General features: G+C 46.9%; 1 protein-coding gene across 4 annotated transcripts in view; it reads right to left on the bottom strand.

Annotated features, from left to right (window-relative positions):
* The window catches only part of LOC146869296 (nuclear factor 7, brain-like), a 153118-nt gene that overhangs the window by 73209 nt on the left and 56096 nt on the right, over positions 1-23813 (bottom strand). For all 4 annotated transcript variants that reach the window (XM_085647039.1, XM_085647042.1, XM_085647028.1 and 1 more), the window contains exon 6: positions 21786-21901. In XM_085647039.1, the coding sequence (XP_085503165.1) occupies positions 21786-21901 (116 nt within the window). The remainder of the gene's footprint in view (positions 1-21785; positions 21902-23813) is intronic.

The following is a 23813-nucleotide window of genomic DNA, read 5'->3' as shown; positions in this document are numbered from 1 at the left end:
TGGCCTCTGTGGTAATACAAGTAAGTTTGGCACAGTACACAACCCAACAGGAAATATTATCAGTATAGTAATTGGGGGATATAGATTGTTCTTGTATCTGCTTGCTAATTCTCCCTCTTATGTCTTTTATCCTGCCTATAGATTCCTCGCCTATTCTCTAGGACCTACCGCTGTTGGCAGAGGAGAGACTATTCTAAGGGGTCTCGTTAGTCTCTCCATTTTTTGAGGGCACGTTTCCTACTTTAGTGTGCGTTGCTAGCGACACTGGGTGGAAGGTGTCTTTGAGAAAGGTTGAGGCATTGTGCATCGCTCCTGGGGAAGGGTTTCTGCCTGGGAAGCCAATCTACGCCCGACAGAAAGCCAAGCCCACGTTAGCATTTCCCCCTGAGCGATTACGGCTTTCCATCTCGTCCGTAATGGACGAGGCCATAGCCAGCGAGCCCCCAGAAACCACAATTAGGGAATTAGCAGCTGCAGTTATTACTCTGCAGCCAGAACTTAAATTAGTCCGAGGCGAAAATCAACGTCTTGTTTCTGAATTAAGTATGTTGAAATCGCAGAGACAGTTGGAGGTTAAGGTAGCTGACACACTCCCCAAAACAAGACGTAATTACATACAACCCTCTCATTTTCAGGTCCCTCCCTCTGACCCTCTGTCTGTCCCTGCAGATTCACGTTCCTCTCCTGTAAACGTCACAGTGGTTACCCCACCACAGACTCCCCTGGCTATGCCCGAGAGATTCAATGGAGATAGTTCAAAATATGGGGTATTCATGAATCAGTGTCATTTACAATTCCTCTGTAGAGCACCCTCTTTCCCAGATGACGCCGCAAAGGTGTCGTTCATAATTTCATATCTCAGTGGCAATGCCGCACTGTGGGCAGTACCTCTGGTGGAAAATGATGATCCGATTTTGTATAACTTGGCTTTATTTAAAGAGAGGATGAGGTGTCTTTTTGCTAGACATTCATATATGCAGGCCAGTGACAACGAATTGCTCAACCTAAAGCAAGGGTCGAAAGATCTGCTAACATACATTACCACATTTAATCGTTTGGTTACAGAGACTCACTGGCCTGAAGACAAAAGGACCTCATTGTTTTATAGGGGGCTTAGGGATGAACTCAAGGACATACTGTCACAAATAGTTGACCCCCCTGAAGAGTGTTCTGAGTTTATAGATTTGGTGGTGAAGCTGGATCATCGTCTTATGGAAAGAAAAGGGGAAAAGACAAAAGGGGATTACTCTCGCCTGTTTGTGGCAAAAAGTGAAAAGAAAGAGCCCCGTGACACTAGTGAACCTATGCAAATAGGAGGGATAAGAGGTCCTTTGTCAGCTGAAGAAAAAGAGAAAAGAAGGAAATTAAATCTCTGCCTATACTGTGGAAAGGGGGGACACTTCGCCCGGGAATGTCCAGTCAAGCCTAAGACCCCACAGAAACCTACAGCAGGAAGAACAGGGCTGGTAGTACAGTCGGAAAACTAACAAACTTGGAGAGTATCGGGGCCCCTCTTCCAAGTGTGTCTGTTCTAGAGGCCTCTAAACATTTAGCTAACACGTTAGCCCTTGTACCAAAACATTTCACTATCAATGTTGTTTTCATACTGCCGACTCAGATAAGAAGAACCATGGCCATACTGTTAGATTCAGGAGCCACGGGTAATTTCCTGGATATCACCCTGGCTAAGGCAATTGGTGTGGATTTTATTCATAAGAAACATCCTGAAACCGTCAAGTCAGTAGATGGTTCAGATTTATCTTCTGGTAAGACAACCTATCAAACTCCTGACATCATCATGCTGTGTGATAATGGTCATACAGAAAGCATTATATTTGACTTAATTGACACTCCCAATTTTGGGGCTATTTTAGGAGTTCCCTGGCTCCAAAGACATAACCCTCATATAGACTGGGTTGCCAGGACTGTCACCTTACGCTCTCCTCATTGCATCAATCATTGTTATAGAGAAAGCACTCATTGGCGGTCGCCCGTGTATTGTGCGACGTCCACAACTAATAGCCCTCACTTACCTGAGGAATATCACCAGTTCTCAGAGGTATTTGACGAAGTCAAAGCTATAGCCTTGCCACCCCATAGGGCTTATGATTGTCGGATAGATTTGATGCCGGGCGCTGATCTACCGGTTAGTAGAGTATAGTCTCTTACTGAACCTGAGACTAAATATTTGTCTGAGTATCTACAGGACATGTTAAAGAAGCAGTCTCTTCTCCTCTTTTTTTTATTCCCAAGAGAGAAGGAGGGTTGAGAGCTTGCCTGGACTACCGCGCCTTAAATAAGGTGACAGTGAAGAATAAATACCCCCGTCCACTCATCTCCAATCTCTTAGATCAAGTGAAGAAGGCAACCATTTTTACCAAACTTGACTTGAAAGGGGCCTATAATTTGATCAGAGTCAGAGAAGGAGATGAGTGGAAGACAGCGTTTCGCACCAAGTTTGGCCTTTTTGAATATTGCGTTATGCCATTTGGACTCTGTAACGCTCCAGCCGCTTTTCAGTTTTTCATAAATGAAATATTGAGAGAGTATTTGGATGTCTTTGTCATCGTATACATAGATGACATTTTGATCTATTCCCAAAATGAGACAGAACATGTAGAACATGTAACGAAGATCTTAAGGAGGTTATTGGAGAATAACCTCTTTGCCAAATTGGATAAATGCCTTTTCCATACACGGAAAGTGGCCTTTCTGGGATTTATCATCTCCCCTGAAGGGATACACATGGACCCTGCCAAGGTGTCAGCCATTACCAATTGGGCTAGTCCCACCACAGTAAGGGAGGTTCAATCCTTTTTAGGATTCGCAAACTTCTATAGAAGATTTATCTGTCATTTCTCTGATTTGATCACTCCCATTACCAGGCTCCTCAAGAAAGGGGTAGAATTTAACTGGCATCATAAGGCTGAAGAAGCTTTTCAAGTTCTAAAGGATCATTTTACCTCCGCTCCCATCATTCGGCATGCGGACGAGAAACAACCCTATTATGTAGAAGCGGATGCTTCACAATTTACAGTAGGAGGGGTATTGTCACAGCGAGACCCACACTCTGGTACTCTCCATCCTGTGGCTTACTACTCCAAGACCCTGTCACAAGCAGAGCAAAATTATACCATCGGAGAAAGAGAACTTCTTGCCATTAAGTTGGCTTTTCAGGAATGGCGTCATTATTTGTTAGGATCACCTCATGTGATTACCATCTACTCTGACCACCGGAATCTGCAGTATTTTAGGACTGCTAGGGCTCTCACTCCCAGGCAGATGAGATGGGTGTCTTTTTTTAGTGAGTATGATTTTGTAATTCATTTTTGTCCAGGAATAAGACAAGGAAAAGCGGATGCTTTATCTCGCCTGGGCAAAGAGCAAACAAACCTAGTGGAGGCACCTGGGCTTATCATCCCAGAGCACAAGAACATTGCCGTAGGAGATGGTAAACTGCTAGATTCTGATACTTTCTTCCCTCAGTTGGAACAGGCGTTTGCTTCTTTGGATCAGGAACAATGGTTACACGACCCCCTTAATTCTATAGTCCACGATCTATTTTTCCACGACCATAGGCTGTTCCTCCCTACAAAAGAAACTCAGACTTTGATTATCAAATGGTGTCACGATTTACCCATGGCAGGACATCCAGGGTCAGAAAAAACCATACAGACATGTCAACGCTGGTTCTGGTGGAAAGGTATGACCAAAGACATCACTGACTATGTAACCGCGTGTTCCACATGTGCTCGTCAGAAGTCTACACACGCTGCCCCTGCTGGGTTTTTACAGCCTTTACCTGTACCACATATCCCATGGTCATCCATTAGCATGGATTTCATAACAGATCTACCCAATATTAGAGGATATACCACCATCTTAGTGGTGGTTGATATGTTTTCTAAGATGGCTCACTTTATTCCCCTACAAAAGGTACCCACGGCTTTAGAGCTTACACATACTTTTCTACAGAACATAGTGCGATTACATGGGTTGCCCTCTATTATTATATCTGACAGAGGTCCCCAGTTTATCTCCAAGTTTTGGCAAGGGTTATGTAAGACGCTCTACATTGACCATCGTCTCTCCACAGCCTATCATCCTCAGACTGATGGTCAAACAGAGCGAACAAATCAAACACTGGAACAGTACTTGAGGTGTTTACCTAGCACCGTAATGGATGATTGGGTTCACGCCTTACCTTTGGCTGAGTTCGCGTATAACAATACCACGCATTCGGCCTCCAAGATTTCCCCCTTTTATTTTACTTCAGGTTATCACCCCAAACTTCTTCCGTTGCATGTCCCCTCATCAGTACAACACACACCTGCGGTAGTAGAGCATCATGCAAAACTCTTAACGATTTGGGAACAAGCTAAACAGGAATTAATTGATGCTAAAGAAAAGATGAAATCTCAAGCAGATAAACACAGACGCCCTGCTCCGGAGTATAAGGAAGGAGATCAGGTTTGGTTATCTACCAAACGTCTTAAGCTTTCTGGTCCCCGCAAATTACAACCCCGCTATGTAGGCCCTTTCAGGATCACTAAGATGGTCAACCCAGTGGCTATACAACTTCACCTCCCGCCAGAAATGCAAATCCATCCTGTTTTCCACATCTCTCTATTGAAACCTTACATACCCCCTGTGACCCCCGAACCTCCCCCTCCTCCCCTTAATGTAGAAGGGGAGCTGGAATACGAAGTAAACAGGATAGTGGATTCCCGAAGACACAGGGGTAAATTGCAGTACTTAATAGATTGGGTGGGATACACCTCAGAGGACAGGACCTGGGAACCTGCTGAAAATGTGCATGCACCTTTGTTAGTTCGGAGATTTCATGCCTTGCATCCTTCCAAGCCCAGACCAGTGGGAAGACCTTTAGGGGGGAGAACTGTTAGGGCTCAGGTACCTTGTGTCGTCCTAAAACTACCCATCCCACAATGCAGTGTGAGGGAGGAGGGTTGTGTACTGTCCCATACTGCCCTTGAACAGGTCACATGACTGGGAGGGTTTTAAGCCGTCCTCTCAATGGCTTCAGTGCTTGGCTTTCCTGTTGTCACCCTGCCGTGTATCACCCTGCCGTGTACCTGCAACGTGATTTCCTTCTCTCCCTACTCTTCCTACAGAAGCTAGCCTCGCGCCGTTGGCGCTCCACCAACTCTCGTGCCTCTGGAATTCCCTACTCTTTCCACAGAAGCTAGCCTCGCGCCGTTGGCGCTCCACCAACTCTCGTACCTCTGGAATTCCGTGTCTATGTCATTTCACAAGCGGCCCTATTGGATTGTGTGTTTTCGCTCTTCGACTCGTCAGACACGCCGCTTGGATTTTGCCTCGATTGCTTTACAGCTCTTTAGAGTCGGCGAATTCTTTTGGTAGTTGGGTGTGTATGTTTTTGACCCGTGGCTGCCCCTGTATTATTTCACACCCGAACTGTCAGCAAATCAGAGCTTGTATTGTTTCACACCTGAACTGTCAGCAAATCAGAGCTTGTGTTATTCCGCACCTGGACTGTCAGCCAATCAGAACGCGAGAACGCGTTTGTTCCTGGTTTTGAACTCTCTTTGTACTCCGTATTGGCTGCTCGTTATTTTTGCCTTTTAATTAAACGCGAGTTAGCGTTCCTAAGTTGTGGACACTGTTCCTATCGAGTTACCTGGCCCCCGTCTTCCCCTTGGCCAATAGTGGGAATAAAGCAAAGACGTGTTTTCACATGGACTTCAACTTAACTATAGAACGCCAAAACGCGTTCACTGTCGCTGCATTGGTCCGTGTTTTGTTTGCATACCGGTTGACAGGATATCAGTCGGTATTTTTTCATTTGAAGAGACTCCTGCATTCTTTGGCCTCTGTGGTAATACAAGTAAGTTTGGCACAGTACACAACCCAACAGGAAATATTATCAGTATAGTAATTGGGGGATATAGATTGTTCTTGTATCTGCTTGCTAATTCTCCCTCTTATGTCTTTTATCCTGCCTATAGATTCCTCGCCTATTCTCTAGGACCTACCGCTGTTGGCAGAGGAGAGACTATTCTAAGGGGTCTCGTTAGCCTCTCCATTTTTTGAGGGCACGTTTCCTACTTTAGTGTGCGTTGCTAGCGACACTGGGTGGAAGGTGTCTTTGAGAAAGGTTGAGGCATTGTGCATCGCTCTTGGGAAGGGTTTCTGCCTGGGAAGCCAATCTACGCCCGACACTACCACTCACATACCAATTCACAGACCCATACCAGTACTCATGCACCCACTCACACACTCACTCATACAGTCACTCACACAACCATTCACTCACCCTTACAGCCACTCATACAACCAGTCACTCACCCGTACAGCCAGTCACATAGACACACACTCACCCACATACCTACTTATTTACCTACACAGTCACTCACACACCCACTCACTCACCCATACAGCCTGTCAACACAGCCACTCATCCACATAAGCACTCACACACCCACAGAACCACTTGCATACCCATTCATACATCCATACAAGCACTCGCACATCTGCTCACTCACCCGTACAGTCATTCACACTGACATTCTCTCACTACAGCCACCCAACATACCAACTCACTTACCCACCCACTCAGATCAGATCAGAACAAGCTTTATTCGATTTTATGCATGTAAAATCACAAAGGCAGACAGAATAATTAAAAACACATCATCTTACAAAAAAGCTTATTTGTGAACGTACAGCACAGGCAATTAATATAAAAAACAAATCGCGATTAGATCAATGCCTCACGGAATTAAGTTCATCACAAAATATCAAAAACACATGTCCGAGTGAAGTTTAAATCGAAATGGTCGTTCTGATTCTCAGCGTACTTTTTAAAAAACAGGCAATTGCATTGGTAAACCATTCATTGTCTAAAAGTGGCAAAAATTAAAACGGCGGTCGGCATTGGGTCCACCCCCCTAATCTTAAAATTGGCTGAACCAACCTCCTTCTTTGCTTTTTATATAATTTGCAAAATAAAATCATGTGCATTGATGATTGCAGTGACTGATTATCACAGCATATCTCGTTGACCAATTGTTTATTTCGCGATAAAAATTCCCAAATCTAAATCGGGTCAAAGCATATCTATTATACCCACTTAGATTGTACTGTATATACGGCTGTATAGTGTAGGCAGTTAACATCAATTGGTCCCGTTGTACTGTCGGTTTATTTGCTTTGAAAGTAAATCTGTTTGCCTCCGGGTGAGTCATACAAATTCTTTTGAACTCCTTCCTGGAGACAGAGTTTATGGATTCAGGGGAATTATAGTAATAAGGGTGCCCAAGGTCATGCATGAAGTTTTTACATATTTCAACCAGGCGATCTTAGTAGCCTGGTCCAACTTCATGCTGTCTTTAATAATATCACGGTTAAGACCAGTTCTGGTAGAAGTCCAGATCCTATGCCATAATAAAGCAGGCTGAGCTTTAATGACGTCAGCAATATATGGAACACCTAATTCACTATGGCAATTGTAAACAGAGGTGCTAGCTTGAACCACCAGGACTTTAAAAAGGCATTTTCAACTCTCTGAATAAGATGGGAATCTTGGAACCCCCACACACCACCCATAAGTAGCTATACTCACACATTTATCTTGATAGATCTGCAGGAGCAGGGCTGGTTGCCTTCTACCCAATTTTTTTGCAAGCAGCCACTCATGCACCCAGTCAATCGCTCATACAGCCATTCAGACACCCACTCACTAACCCATATAGTCACTCACTCACCCATACAGCCACTGACACACCCACTCACTCACCAATACATCCACTCACACAGCAACTCACATACCCAATTATACACCCATGCAGCCACTCACACACCCATACACACATGGATACATACAGTCACACAGCTACTCACATAATATATGTTAGAAGCAGTATCACTCAATAGTAGTTCACCTAGTATACTAATTTAACTTTTATAGTATGTTACTACATATGTTTAACAATCATAAACTCTTAGAAAACCAGTAAAATTCAGCAGTTATAGTTACCTCAGCTAACTGCAAGGTATGCCCCCACAGTGCAAAGCTTATGTTATGAGTGATGTAATATCTGTGGTCATAAGCTTTGCACTGCGGGGGCATAACCTGTAGTAAGCTGAGGTAACTATAACTGCTGAATTTTACTGGTTTTCTACGAGTGAAATCTTAGCCTAACTAGAACTTCCCTGTAACCTTTGGTTTTTTTTCATTGACTATATATATGTATATTATATATATGAAACACTTACCTGTGAAATACCTACATTTTTGTTGTACAGGCATAGTCGTCGTAAAACTACGTGGTAAAGATGCATGTGTTGTAAAGCCTGCATGGTAAAGGCATGCGCGGTTTAGACCGCGTTGTAAAGGCTGTTTCCCATTTTAGATAACACTGATATTAGGGTGCTGACAGGATTTTGGAAAGTTTTTGGGGCGTAATACTAGCTTTGAATAGTAACAAGCCAATGAAATAAGTGAGCCCGACCTCTTGTAACAGGGTTCGACCCCTGCCCCAGAGAATCTTTTTTTAAATGGGGCTATATATTGAATTTTGAAGCACAACTTTCAAATGAATATATTAAAAAAACAATGGCTCTGAAGGGCTACTCCTTAAATATTCAAGTCATTTCATAGTGGGCCAAACCAAAGAAACCAGTCAGTAGCTAGGAGTATACCCATTTCCCCAAAATGTGCCTCCATTACGTCAAAAATGACCTCTATTGTACCAGGGCCTGTATTTTGTCATGTGAGCCCATTTAGTACAAAACGTACATACAATATGCTGAAAGCAGAATTTTGCCACTAATACCCTCCATATTCTTATGTCAACAAATTACCTCAATATGTCAGGACCAGCATTTTGTCAGGGTTGCCACCTCTCTCATGGCAAGGTTGGCCTCCCTCATCAATCAATTAATCAATCAGGGAATTGAAGCGCGCTACTCACCTGTGAGGGTCTCAAGGCACTGGGTGGGCGGAGCGGGAGAGGGGTCCGCAGGTCTGTTTAGTTGAAGAGCCAGGTCTTGAGGGTTTTCCTGAAGGTGTTCAGGGAGTGGGCGCGTCTGATGTCTGCTGGTAGCTCGTTCCAGGTCCTGGCTGCAATGTGAAAGAAGGATCTTCCGACTGCTCTGGCTCTGTGAATGCGCGGGGTCTTGGCCAGTGCGAGGTTGGAAGATCAGAGGTTTCTTTTGGGTATGTGGAAGTTGATTCTGTCGTTGAGGTATTTGGGTATGTTGTTGTGTAGACATTTGTAGGCGTGAGTGAGGATCTTGAAGGTGACTCTTTTCTCCACTGGGAGCCAGTGGAGTCTTCGTAGGTGTTGGCTGATGTGTTCGTGTCGGGGGATGCCGAGGACGAGTCATGACAATAATTACCTCCAATGTGCTAGTGCCATCATGTTGCCATGGGTGCCACCATGCCAAGAATTTCCTCAAGTATACCAGTTATAACATTTTTCCACATGTGCTCTATATACAAAGTTTCCTGTTGTATGCTAGTAGCAGTACTTTACCATTATGCCAAGAACTACCTCAGTACTAAATACCTCCTGTATGCCAGTACCAATATTTTACCATGCCAAAAATGACCTCCAGTCTTCCATTATTTTGTTACAGGTACCTGTCATGCCAGGATTGCCAGTGCTAGTATTTTGCCATGGGTAATTCCATAAGAAAAGATTTATCTTCACTGATGCCAAAGCAAATGGCAAATTCCCAAGTATAATACTACTGTCACACTCATGCTCACTTACACTCGCTCACACTCACTCAATTTTCAATAACTTGCACTCACTCATCCATTTTCACTTGCTCTTAACCTCGCTCTCTAATTCTCACACATTCTCATTCAAATTCATTCTAACTCAATCATACCTATTCATTCAAATTGATTCTTACAATCTCTAACCCTCCTTTGTACTTAATTCTCACTCACTCACTTGCAGTCACTCTGAACTCTCACACTGATTCATACTCACTTACTAAGACTCAATTCCACACATTATCACTTACTATCTGTCACTAACCTTCACTAACATACACATATACTTGCTTTCTCTCAAATAAACACAGTCACCCACAAGCAAGTATACACAACGTGCATTTAAACACATTTTCTACTTACATCTACTGTCAGGAAAGGTCCCATTCCAGCGATTTGCACTACATTTTTAATTACAGTCACAGTGAATACTACGATATTATTCACTATTGTTGTACTAAAATTTTCAGAAAACAGGGAGAGTAAAGCCCCAACCGACGCCCATAAAGACAAGCTGCCCTGTGTTCCAAACACTGATTTTGCCATCTCTGCGGCAAGGGGTCGCAAAGACAGTGCCAAGGGACAAGCCAGGGGTCACAGCTGCGAGCCCTAAATGGCGTCCATGCAGCCTCTTTGGAAAGCATTTCAATGTGTGTGCGCGCGCCAGGCGCAGCGCACTCCATCCCAGGTATTGCACTTTTTCAAAATGTAGAGGGCCGCCGATAGAGGTGGGCGAGCCAACACATGAACAGGGAGAGCCGAGCCAGAGCCGAGCCAATGGTCTGCTGGGCTCCAAGCGCATCATGCAACAAACACCAAGACAAAAATATCACAGTCTCTTCAAACTTAAGAAAGGTACATTTCTTTAAGAAGTGGAAACGTTTTACCTTAGTATACCACATTATGTGAATGCATTGAGAGATATTTATTAAAAGTGAAACATTCATGACGCCGACCCTGACGACTAGTGACTAAAATAGGGTGACCAGATTCTCAAAACAAAAAACGGGGACATAGACATAGAAGTAGGACTACGGTTTGCAGTAACCATCGACATAAAGGTAGGACTATTTTGACAGCTGCCATGGACATAGAAAAAGGACTATAATGACAGCTCCCTCCACAGACCGAGATGAAGCATTACAGACGACAAATCAGAGGTCTTTTATTGGCTGTAACCATTAATTCCATTTAAACAGACTTTGCCTCAACATTTGCTATAGTTGGTGACCACGGCTTTAGTGCTGGTGGCGCCCTGTGCGACAGTGTTTGTTGGCGCCCCCCCAAGACCACCTCCACCACGGATTCTCTCACTAGCACCCTTTAACAGTGACCAAGTCTCCATAACCACACTCTCTCAGATGCATTGAATTAGTTATATAGCGCCACTCATACCAGTGTAGGGTGTCCGAGCACTTCGCATCACACACACATTACACAGAGACAATCAATCTTGCATGTGTAATCAGTGTATAGGAAATGTTACATAAGCCAAAGGACTAAAAGTGTAGGGAGTCACATGTCATCCATACTGGTAGGCAGTATAGTTTAAGAGTGCTTGGTGTGGAGAAGCACAAACGCAGAGTCGAAAAAGAAACAGCATAGTTGGGAGTTTTCTTTAATAATAAGAATCGATTTCTAGCCAAATTATCCCTTTTTGCAACATTAATCAGTGCTCTAATAATGTATACTTTGCAGTGTGTATGCAGTTCTAGGATGAAAGTTAATAGCTCACTATTCTATATCAGGACTTTAAGTTATAAATTGCAAGTAACAAAAGGATATCTCTTTTGAAAGCAGTAATCTGCTGATCTGTTTACATCATACGCACTCTGTAATCTACTTGGTACAGGTTCTTTGCAGCAGGCATGTTAACCCTCTACACTAACTTCACCGAAGTCAAAACTTCAACTATACAAAATGCTGATCTCTCTCCAGGAAGATTATTAATCACACGAGTTATCTTGACATTTATGTGAGGCCTGGTAATTGCTGGGGGTAAAGAAACGCTGCAGCAGGTGCTTCAAAAGCATAATAAATTTTAAAACACGGCGCCCCCAGGAAGCCAGCACCCAGCTGTTGGAGCAGGAGCGCTGCATTAACAAAACAAAGGTATCTCTGGAAGCACCCTAAGTGACCGGCATTCAGGTGTGAATGTATGCAGATTGCATCCTTTGACTTCTCGGCCTGGAGACAGAGGTCACATTCAAAGCGCTGAACCTCGCGCTGTGGAATGAAAGGAGCACCTCTCCCCACCCCCCATCCCATTCAAAGTCCGATTTCCCTTCCTGCTACAACGCTCACCTAAACGTCACGCTTTAATCAGTGCAAAGAGAGCATGCACGCGCATGCTCAAACAACCGAAACAAATGAAAAACCGGGACATTTGTATGTTTAACCCAGACACTGTTTAAAAACCCGGACATTTCATTGAATTGGAGAAAAGTGTCGGGACACGGGGACACTTCTCCAAAAACGGGGACCGTCCGGGGAAAACCGGGACGTCTGGTCACCCTAGACTAAAACCCAGAGAGCTGGGCTTGTTTGCTTGTAACGGCTTACTGCGCCCCTTTAACTTTAAACCTTTTGGGGTTATCGGCTTTCGAAGCCCTGTAAACACGGCCTCATATGGAGGGAGCGCAATCAGTTTCGTTCTCGCTTGGGCTGAGTCCCGCCCACTCACCCCTCTGCCGGCTTGAACCGCAGCACCTGCAGAAGCGAGAGTGGGCGGGGGCGAACCGTGCAGAGCAAGGAGTGGAGGGCTGTGGTTCACCTGCGCGTGGGACCTGCAGCTGTACATCACTTGAGCGCACCAATCAATCACAGGCCCTGCACTGCACGTGCACACACGCACGCGTGCAAGCACAGGAGCGCGCTATCGAACACGGCTGAGATGGGCGCAAGAAGAGTGGCAAGGCTGCACAACCGAACACGCTCACAACGTGCACACAAACCTGCTGATTGCTTGCACAAACGACACACAAGAAATACTGGGGCATATTTTCAAGACAGGCGATAGTATTATCGCCGTTTTAGCGGCAGTTTTCTGCCGCTAAAGCGGCGATTATTTTCTCGCCTGTCTTGATAATATGCCCCACAGCTCGGCTGCAGACCACTTCCAAATAAAACGTGTATGTGGTTTAATGTTCTCACACACCTCCTACGCCAACACAAACACCATCTACCCCTAAGAGATACATATTAACATTTTGTGAGCCCAGGAAAAGCTGACTGGGCTCACAAAGGGGCATATCAACAAGGGCTGGCGATAGAATTATCACCCCTTTAGTGTCCGTTTTTGGGCAAAAAGCGGCGATAATTATATTGCATTATTTACAAGGACACGCTATCACGTGTTTCCTTGATTCAGCTCCTGTTTAGTTCACGCCTCGCTTTGCCTCTCTAATGAGATGCAAAGGAGGCGTTCCCTGCAAAACAAAGGGAAAATGATCTCTAACTGCCCTACTCCGTATTTACAATACGGCCCAGGACGCCCACAGCGGTGTACAAAACAGCGCTAACCGCTGTTATCGCCGGTATTTTACGTCTGCTACTTTTCATGACTACCCTATCGATGGCACGGGAGGTGGATTCAGTGGCTGAATCCAGATCTCCCTATCATCAAGGTTTCTTCTATCGCTGTGGGAATATCGCTGGTTTAACAGCGATATTCCTGCATAACGACGCTTTTGATGTAAAATTTATCGCCCTGGAGTAACCGGGCGATAAATTACAGCGATAGGCGGCGATAAATATAAAAGCGCTAAGCGCGCTTTGCGATATTTATCGCCGTCTGTTGCTGATATGCCCCTAAAACAGTCTACTCAAATGCAAAATGCACACAAGAGGCACCAGGTTAATGCGGCTCACCTGTCTTTCTTATGCGCTTCAACATAATGCAGTGAGGTATGAAGCTCTAGATAAATACCACAATACATGCACTGTTTGCATACATGGAGTGGGGAATGTTGGTGCGCTATTTTGAGGCAGCGAACCTGTAACCAAGCGGAAATTCCACACTCCACTTCAGAGCCGGACTGGGAACTCAAAGCATAAGTGGCAATTTTGTCTGAGCAATCCCCCTCCTCCCCCGCCCTCCAGAAGGGGGTGCTGCTCGTGTTAAGCAATGCTGATTTTTACTGGGGGACGATATTGCTGAAGAAACCAGCCCCCACCACTTCACACCCGGCCCACCCTTCCGACCTCCCGGGGAAACGCCTGATCATCGCTACTGCCCGCCAAGCCTGATCGTCGATGAGCTGGAGCACAATTTGCGTCCAAATTTTGATTCCCAGTCATGACGGGTCACCCTCTCACCACCACAGTCTCACTCCCACACTCCTCACTACCCAGCACATCGCAATGTCCCACATCACTCTGGATAATAAAACTCTTTCACCACTATTTTAATCAAAGAAGAAAATGTGGATCCAAAAAAAGGTAAGGTTCTACAAGTGACCAAACTCCACACAAATGTGTAGAAGAATTTACACGGTGCACCTCAGTAGGGTACGGGTTAGAAGTGGTGGAAAATATCACATACCGGGGTGCGTCATTGACAACATGCAAAATGTATGCAATTTCATTATTTGGAGAAGTGGCCGCAAATCACCTACAAGGGGCATATTATCAAGGACGGCATAAAGAATTATCGCCAGTTTAGCGGCAGAAAACTGCCGCTAAAGCGGCGATAATGGGCTTGATAATATGCCGCAGAGAATTCCAATAGAAGCCCATGTTCTGGTGTCAACATGGGCTTCTATGGGAATTCTCCAGGGCATATTATCAAGCCCATTATCACCGCTTTAGTGGCAGTTTTCTGCCGCTAAACCGGCAATAAGTTTTTACGCCGTCCTTGGTAATATGCCCCTTGGTGTAGTGTGATTACGTGAAATTTCAGTTATACGAGATTATGAGGAATTGCGCAAGGTCCGGTGTGTTTCCAGGCATTTGAAAGGTTCCATGTCTGCTCTGCTAATTGAAAGGGCCCTTTTCAACCCTGGGATTTGAAAGGACCCCTCTCTGTCCTGGCATTTGAGAGGTCTCCTGTTTGCCCTGGCATTTGAAATATACCCTGTGTGCCCAGGTATCTAAAAGAACCCCAATTTGGCCTGGCATTTCAAGGGTCCAGTGTCTGCCCTGACATTTGGAAGGTCTCCTGTCTGCCCTGGTATTTAAAAGAGCTCCTATATGCCCTGGTATTTAAAAGGTCCCTTGTTTGCTGTGGCATTTAAAAGCCCTCCTGTCTGCCCTGGTATTTAAAAGGTCCCTTGTTTGCTGAGGTATTTAAAAGACCCCCGTCTGCCCTAGTATTTGAAAGAGCCCCTATCTGCCCTGGTATTTAAAAGGCCCCCTATCTGCCCTAGTATTTGAAAGAGCCCCTATCTGCCCTGGTATTTAAACGCCCCCCTGTCTGCCCTAGTATTTGAAAGAGCCCTTACCTGTTCTGTATTTGAAATGTCCCCAGGGTGCCATGGCAAGACAGGGGCCCTTGAAAATACACTCTCAAATGCCAGGGCAGACAGAGGACCTTTTGTTTAACTGGGCCAAAAGGGGATTCTTCAAATACCAGCTCCATGATCATTAAAGAGAAGCACAATCAGAAGCCTCTCTTGCTGGTGATTGGTGGTGATGAAGAATGGGGTGGATGTTTATTTTCACTTCGCTCTTTATTCAGTAAGTGGCTCTTATGCTGCTTACATTTGATCTCATCTAGCGCCATAACACCTTAGTCGCTAATAGCACATTTGATAAATTCACTAAATAAATTCATTTAAAGCTCTCTTGGAATATCTACGCATTGGCTTTGAGCTCCATCACCGTCTCGGCTGTCCTCATCTTGACACCACTGCCTCTCTCTGGTCTCAAACTGTGTTCTTGTCAAGAATTCCTGTCATGCGAGGGGAGGAAAACGGTAACCAGCGAAAACGGACTACATCTCCCAGGATGCTTAGCGGTTGAGAGGTTATGTAAACAGGAGAGCTGTTACATAACTCAAGGAAAACACGCCCTTATGTAAACAGGAGAGCTGTTACATAAACTCAAGGAAAACACGCCCTTATGTAAACAGGAGAGCTGTTACATAACTCAAGGAAAACACGCCCTATAAAGGGAGGAACCGGGAGGTACAACGCTGTCGGATATTGTGTTTACACCGACGTACCTGCTTAGTGAAGAGCAGTGTTCCGGAGTGGTGCTCCAGTAAGGCAAGAACGGAGGTAGGTCGAGTCGTTACTCCCTGGGCCGTGTCTTGCCCCATCGTCACCTGTGAAGGACCCGGAAGCTCTACCGGATAACCATTGAGCTTCGCTTTTTGACTCGGCTGAGTCAAAGCGCAGTGGCGCTTTTGCTGGTTGGAGTCGTAACTCCCAGCCCGACCAGAGATACAGGGACTGCCAGCTGTAACGCACACCAGGAGGTGTTTGCCGCGTTACAGACTCGGAAGTCCACGGGATCGATCGAGCGGCTGCTCTCGGTTCAGTCTTCTTTGCTTGTGATTGGGGTATCGGTGACGCATCACCAGGAGGTGACTCCGCGTCCCGGTGCAGTCTGAGGAAGAGGTTGAGCGGCTGCTCCCTTCAGGTAGAGACCCCGGCTGGGTGTTTCCCTGACTCCTCGATTCTCCCCAACACTCTTCGTGCCCCTCACAGCCTACCGATTGGCATTGTCGGCCATTTCATTTCTGCCCTCTGTTGGCATACGCCGGGATCGGCGTATATGCAGAGGACGGTTAGGACCATCCGTGCTGTGGGCTGGTAACGTACTTAGCCTGGAGGATTCCAGTGACTATAACCTTTGTTTATTCCTTGTATTATTTTTGCCTTCATTAAAATAACTAAACCTTCACAAGTGGTTGCGTTCTCATTATCGTGTCTGTTAAACGATCCTGAGACGATCAGGGCGTTACAAAATATCCGACCTTAATAACACTAACTGTCTCCCGGTCGATAACAGACATGGCAACACTTGATGATGTGCTGGCTGCTTTAGCGACCGTGCAAATTGAATTGGCTGCCTCCAGGCAAGAAACAGCCGATGTAAAAGCCAGACTGGATGCTATCCAATTGGACCCGCTCACGCCCAGCACCTCCCTCACGAACCAGACCCCTGCGGTAGTAGTGGAAATGCCGGTAGCCGTCCCCTTGGCAACACCAGAGAGGTACAGTGGGGATCCTAACACAGTGCAGGTATTCCTCACACAAGTGGCGCTACATTTATCGTGCAAACCAAGGGCGTTCCCCACGAGTCAGGCTCGTGTGGCTTTCCTTATATCCTATTTGGCTGGAAACGCGGCACAATGGGCCGTACCTCTGGTGAGCAGGGACGACCCCATCTTATGTGATTGGGGTGCTTTTCGCGAGGAATTTCTGAAGGTCTTCGACAGAAGGGCTGACTCGTACACGGCGGACCGTGAAATGCTTGAGTTGAGACAGGGATCCAACGACCTGGTGCAGTATCTCAACGCGTTCCGAAGGCTGGTTGCGGAAACCAAGTGGCCTGTTGCTAAACAGACGGCGCTCTTCCATCACAGGCTGTGCGATGAGCTCAAGGACGCCGTGGCTTATATTGACCCACAACCCAAGACATGTGAGGGCCTTATCAACCTGGGGGACAACGACACCTGTTTCTCACGGTGCACGTGGGAGTGCATGACCAGTGGATACCCGTTGTGGCCATGGTGGATTCAGGGGCCACTGGCATGTTTATGGACCACAACGAGGCATGCAGGCTAGGGCTAGTGCTTCTTCCCAAAGCTGTACTCGAAGACGTCTATGCTGTAGACGGAAGGCGATTGGTGACGGGGCCCATCGGGCAGCACACGGGGGTCCTTCCGATGAGATGTGGGAGGAACCATTTGGAACAAATCGATTTTAACATCATCCGAGCGCCCCAATATGGCGTCATATTGGGATTGCCGTGGCTACAGAAACACAACCCCTCTGTGGATTGGCCAACACATCGCATCGAACTGACGTCACCGTATTGCATCCTGCATTGTGGAATAAGAACGGAATCCCTTGACGCAGGTGAGAGCGGGAGTCAGACGGTGGCTACAGCGGCAGAAAAAGATGTGGCTCTCCCCCAGGCTTATCACAGTTTTGAGGATGTATTTGATGAGGTGAAGGCGGAAGTGCTACCACCACATAGACAGTTTGACTGCCAGATCGACCTGGTGCCAGGGGCCAGCGTTCCCAGCGGCAGGCTGTATGCCCTGACGGAGCCTGAAAACGTGCATCTCCGGGGGTACCTGGATAAACTCCTCAAGCTAGGATTCATCCGCCCGTCCAAGTCTCCGGCCGCCTCGCCACTCTTCTTCATCCCGAAGGCTAATGGGGAGCTGAGAGCCTGTGTGGACTTTAGGGCATTGAATGCGATAACCGTAAAGAATCGGTACCCCTTGCCTCTCATCAGTGTACTTCTGGAACAGGTCAAGAAAGCTCGTATCTACACCAAGTTGGATTTGAAAGGGGCATACCATCTGGTGCGCATGAGGGACGGAGACGAGTGGAAGACCGCCTTTAAGACCAGGTTCGGCCTTATTGAGTACCTTGTCATGCTGTTCGGTCTGTGCAACGCCCCGGCAGCCTTTCAGTACTTTTTGAATGAGGTATTCAGAGAGGAGTTGGATATCTACGTGGTCGTATATATCGACGACATCCTCATCTATTCGTCCAGTGTGGAGGAGCACGTACACCACGTCAAAGCTGTGCTCCAAAAGCTGAGGGAAAACATGCTGTTTTGTAAACTCAGCAAGTGTGACTTCCACGTCACATCCGTGGAATTCCTCGGAGTGATGCTGAGTTCAGAGGGACAGGAGATGGCAGAACGAAAGATCAAGGCGGTGAAAGAATGGCCGGTGCCCCAAAGCGTGAAGGACGTCCAAAGTTTCATTGGCTTCGCCAACTTTTACAGGCGGTTTATAGATGGATTTTCAGGATTGGTGGCCCCAATCACACAGCTACTGAGGAAGTCCAAGGAGTTTGTCTGGTCCCCTGAAGCGAACACAGCCTTTGAGGCCCTGAAAAGCGCCTTTGGTGAAGCGCCGGTGTTGGCTCACCCCGATCCGGATCTCCCCTACGTGGTGGAAGCGGACGCATCGGATGTGGCACTGGGGGCTATCTTGTCCCAACGCAACCACGACACAGGGGTGCTTCATCCCGTTGCGTACATGTCCCACAAACTCAACGACGCCGAACGCAACTACCATATTGCGGAGAAGGAGCTTCTCGCAATCAAGGACGCCTTCACCGAATGGAGGCATTGGTTGATGGGGGCAAGACATGTGGTATCGGTGTACACGGACCATCGGAACCTACAGTTCATGACGGCCACAAGACACCTTTCTCCCAGACAGCTGCGGTGGATGATCTTCTTTGCGGGGTTCAACTTCCGCATCACATATCGGCCGGGGACGGAAAACCGGAAGGCGGACGCCCTGTCCCGTCAATCTGCAGTTAAGGAACCATTGCCTGCGACCGAGCATTCCATCATTTCCCCGAGGATGGTATTGGGGGTTATCCAACCGGATACTTTCCTGAGGGGAATAAAGAGAGGGATCAGGTCATTCGCATGGCGGAGGTGGCTCCTCAGTCACAGAGAATGGCAGCTGAAGGACGGGATACCCCTGAAGGGCAGGTGCCTATTGATACCCACGCCTAGGCTAAGGAAACAAGCATTCATCTGGTGCCATGACTCTCCATGCGCAGGTCATTTGGGCTTTGAAAAAACGGTGGCTAGCATGGGACGGCATTTCTGGTGGCCAACCATGAGAGTGGATGTCAGGAGGTGGGGACAGGAGTGTCCTACGTGTGCTACCATGAAGGCCGACCATGGCCGAACCCAAGGGCTCTTACATCCACTTCCGACCCCGGATAGACCATGGGATAGCATATCACTGGACTTCGTGGTGGGCCTACCGGTAGACCAGGGGATGACGGCAATACTGGTGGTGGTGGATTACTTGACGAAAATGGGGCACTTCATCCCCTGCAAGAGAGTCCCTACGGCCGGGGAATTGGCGTCACTACTCCTAAAGAATGTGGTACGACTGCATGGATTACCTGGGGTGATCGTGTCGGACCGGGGGTCGCAGTTTACTGCGCAATTCTGGAAGACTTGGTGCACTGCGCTGCATGTTAAGACCGCCCTGTCCACCAGCTACCACCCTCAAACGGACGGCCAAACCGAGCGCCTGAACCAAACGCTCAAACAGTATCTGCGATGTTTTGTGGACCAGGGCAGGGAAGAATGGGTCGACTTGCTATGGGTTGCAGAGATAGCCTATAACAACGCCACTCACAGCTCCACACAGTCATCTCCGTTCTATAGCAACTATGGCCAACATCCCAGGTTCTTGCCATTTCTACATCCGTTCAGAGAGGACAGGATTCCCGCCACAGCGGACAGGGTGGCACACATAAAAGACACGTTGATGCGCTCAAGGGCTGTCCTAATAGAGGCCAAGAGGAGATACAAGGCTGCAGCAGACAGGAAGAGAAGGCCCGGGCCACTGTACCGCACTGGAGACTACGTCTGGATATCCACAAGAAACATGAGGTTTCGAAAGAACAGTGTGTTCCATCCCAAGTACAGGGGCCCCTATCGAATTACCAAGTGTATGGGTCCCGTGACCGTGAAGGTGCGCTTGCCCCAGTCATTGCGGATACACCCTGTCTTTCATGTATCATTGCTCAAACCAGCACCCTCCAAGCCGTCTGGGACACCTAGGCCGGTATGCGTGGAGTCGGAGGTGGAGTATGAAGTGTCGGGCATACGGGCGTCCAAATGGCGCAGGGGGAAGCTGTGGTACCTGGTTGCATGGAAAGGCTATGGCCCAGAGGAACAGTCATGGGAACCGGCTGAAGGGGTTCATGCTCCGCGCTTGGTCTCCTTGTTCCATCGGCGTTTTCCTGCCAGCGCTGGACCCGTGGGGAGCCGCTGAGAAGGAGGATGTACTGTCAAGAATTCCTGTCATGCGAGGGGAGGAAAACGGTAACCAGCGAAAACGGACTACATCTCCCAGGATGCTTAGCGGTTGAGAGGTTATGTAAACAGGAGAGCTGTTACATAACTCAAGGAAAACACGCCCTTATGTAAACAGGAGAGCTGTTACATAAACTCAAGGAAAACACGCCCTTATGTAAACAGGAGAGCTGTTACATAACTCAAGGAAAACACGCCCTATAAAGGGAGGAACCGGGAGGTACAACGCTGTCGGATATTGTGTTTACACCGACGTATCTGCTTAGTGAAGAGCAGTGTTCCGGAGTGGTGCTCCAGTAAGGCAAGAACGGAGGTAGGTCGAGTCGTTACTCCCTGGGCCGTGTCTTGCCCCATCGTCACCTGTGAAGGACCCGGAAGCTCTACCGGATAACCATTGAGCTTCGCTTTTTGACTCGGCTGAGTCAAAGCGCAGTGGCGCTTTTGCTGGTTGGAGTCGTAACTCCCAGCCCGACCAGAGATACAGGGACTGCCAGCTGTAACGCACACCAGGAGGTGTTTGCCGCGTTACAGACTCGGAAGTCCACGGGATCGATCGAGCGGCTGCTCTCGGTTCAGTCTTCTTTGCTTGTGATTGGGGTATCGGTGACGCATCACCAGGAGGTGACTCCGCGTCCCGGTGCAGTCTGAGGAAGAGGTTGAGCGGCTGCTCCCTTCAGGTAGAGACCCCGGCTGGGTGTTTCCCTGACTCCTCGATTCTCCCCAACACTCTTCGTGCCTCTCACAGCCTACCGATTGGCATTGTCGGCCATTTCATTTCTGCCCTCTGTTGGCATACGCCGGGATCGGCGTATATGCAGAGGACGGTTAGGACCATCCGTGCTGTGGGCTGGTAACGTACTTAGCCTGGAGGATTCCAGTGACTATAACCTTTGTTTATTCCTTGTATTATTTTTGCCTTCATTAAAATAACTAAACCTTCACAAGTGGTTGCGTTCTCATTATCGTGTCTGTTAAACGATCCTGAGACGATCAGGGCGTTACAGTTCTGCAGGGGCTTGAGGGGGATTCTACTCACCAGGGTCGATGAGGGCCCACATCTTCTTCCAGGCCATGTACTGCAGAGGGCCACGGTAGTTCCCCACATCGAGCGACTGAGACAACACGCCACACTCCTGGAGCCCCTTGGTCCACCTGGAGTGAAACACATCACCGTTAAAGAGAATGACCACAGTTCAAGACAAAGAAACTCCTACCTTGACTAGTGACAGGATGGGGCGAAAGGAGATTTGTGGAAATAGAATTTGAGGTTTATTTTATATCCACCAAGTGCATCCGGCCCGCCTTGAGTACTATCTATTACCGACTAGAAAATCCCAAAGTATTTCCGGTCTAGCAGTTGCTTTCAGAGCAATATGGCTCCCCGAGATCCTTTTTGAACTAACTTTTGTTCTTAGAGGTAAATTATCATTATTTTCTATTAACTTAAACTCATGGGCTTAGATTTACATTTGAAATGTTGTAATTCTAAATTTGAATTTATTCACTTCTTTAAGATTTTGTAATCAATTATGATTTTGAATGAAGTTGCTTTTCTTTGTTCTGGAATATATTGTTGAATTTGAGGCAATGTGCTATTTTATTTAGGTATGGTTAGATATATGAACAGACATTTGAATTCAATTACGTTTTCTCCAATCTATGAATTCTATGAATATATATCTTAAAAAAGAATTCTGAGGCACCTGAGGTCAAACTTGAATCGGCCTTTATTTGTTGTAGGTTGGTATATGATATTAATTTGAACAGTTTTCTGGTGCAAACATTCACAAGTCTTGCTGTCCAAACATATTTCTGAATGTTATTTAATAGCCTTTCCACCCCGTTGCAAGTCTGTCACCACCTACAAGTTTAGATTGTGTCTCTATTATGGCTATATTACTTGACAACCAGTTCCACTGCAGATAAGGGGCTTTCAGAGGCTACTTTGGCTTGTTGCCATAAAGTATAGATTTGAGCACTTGCAAGGGGTCTGCACCGGAGCCTCCAGCTGGAGGACCATCTATAGTGACATGGCCAAAGGCGTGTAAATACTATAATGTGGTGTTATTGTTGCCACTCAGGAGCTGAGTGCAGAAGCTGCATCATTCAAAGTGTGTTGCAGTACGTAGTATTTCCCATAGTGTGCTCCTGTGGCACTTTATGAGTGCTGTAAGCCAGGGCATAAAGGCTGTAGGTGTGTGCCGCAGTACCACACACGCGCAGAAATACTGTAAGTGTGCAGTAAAAAGGTCAATGTTCAAAATTTGTTCGAAGGCCGCAGAAACCCAGGAGCAAACTGTGGGCACCATTTGCACCACTTTTGTGCCCTAGCTGAACTTAGCTGGCTGGTCGCTCTCCTCACTTTGCACTGTAAAACCGGCCTGCAGGTGTGTACCTGTCTGTGTTGTTCTACCGCCTCTGCCAGAGGAACACAGCTGCAGGTCAGCAGACAAGTTCAACTCCAAGTATAATCTAATGAGGTGGTGAAAGAGTATGCTTTGCTTTTTAACTAGTTCTACTGGCAAGTCCAGGCTTTACCAGAGCGGCGTTCTGTCCACACTCTTGCATGGATCAGAATGCGGGTAGAACAGCTTTCCCCACAAGTAGCCAGAGAAGAATATTGTGCATTTTCTGGCCGTGAACCATTTCCAACCAGAAACTGCTCACTAGATGCAAGCCAGAGAGAATGGACAACATCATTATGAGAAAAAGATGGTGATTAATTGAACACACATCAAAAAGAACAAGACTCCATCAAAAGAACAGCTCTAGACTGGACCGCACAAGGCAAACAGAAGAGAGACAGGACAGAGAACATCTTGGGACGAACTGTGGAAACCGAAATGAAGTCCCTGAATCACAGCAAGAGCATTGTACAGAAGCGTGCCCAAGAGAGACAGAAGTGAAGGTCCTTTGCTGCCATACATGCCCGTCAGCATAACAGGCAGTTAGTAAGTAAGTCCTGGCAAGGCTATGGCAGGCAGTAAAAACAAGAGAAATACAGTTGCACAGGCACCTATAATCTCCATCAGCAAACATCTCTGTAAGTGAATTGTCAGATGGT

Source organism: Triturus cristatus, chromosome 1_1, assembly GCF_964204655.1.
Source record: "Triturus cristatus chromosome 1_1, aTriCri1.1, whole genome shotgun sequence".
Taxonomy (NCBI): Eukaryota; Metazoa; Chordata; class Amphibia; order Caudata; family Salamandridae; genus Triturus; species Triturus cristatus.
This window is presented reverse-complemented; position numbering and strand designations above follow the sequence as displayed.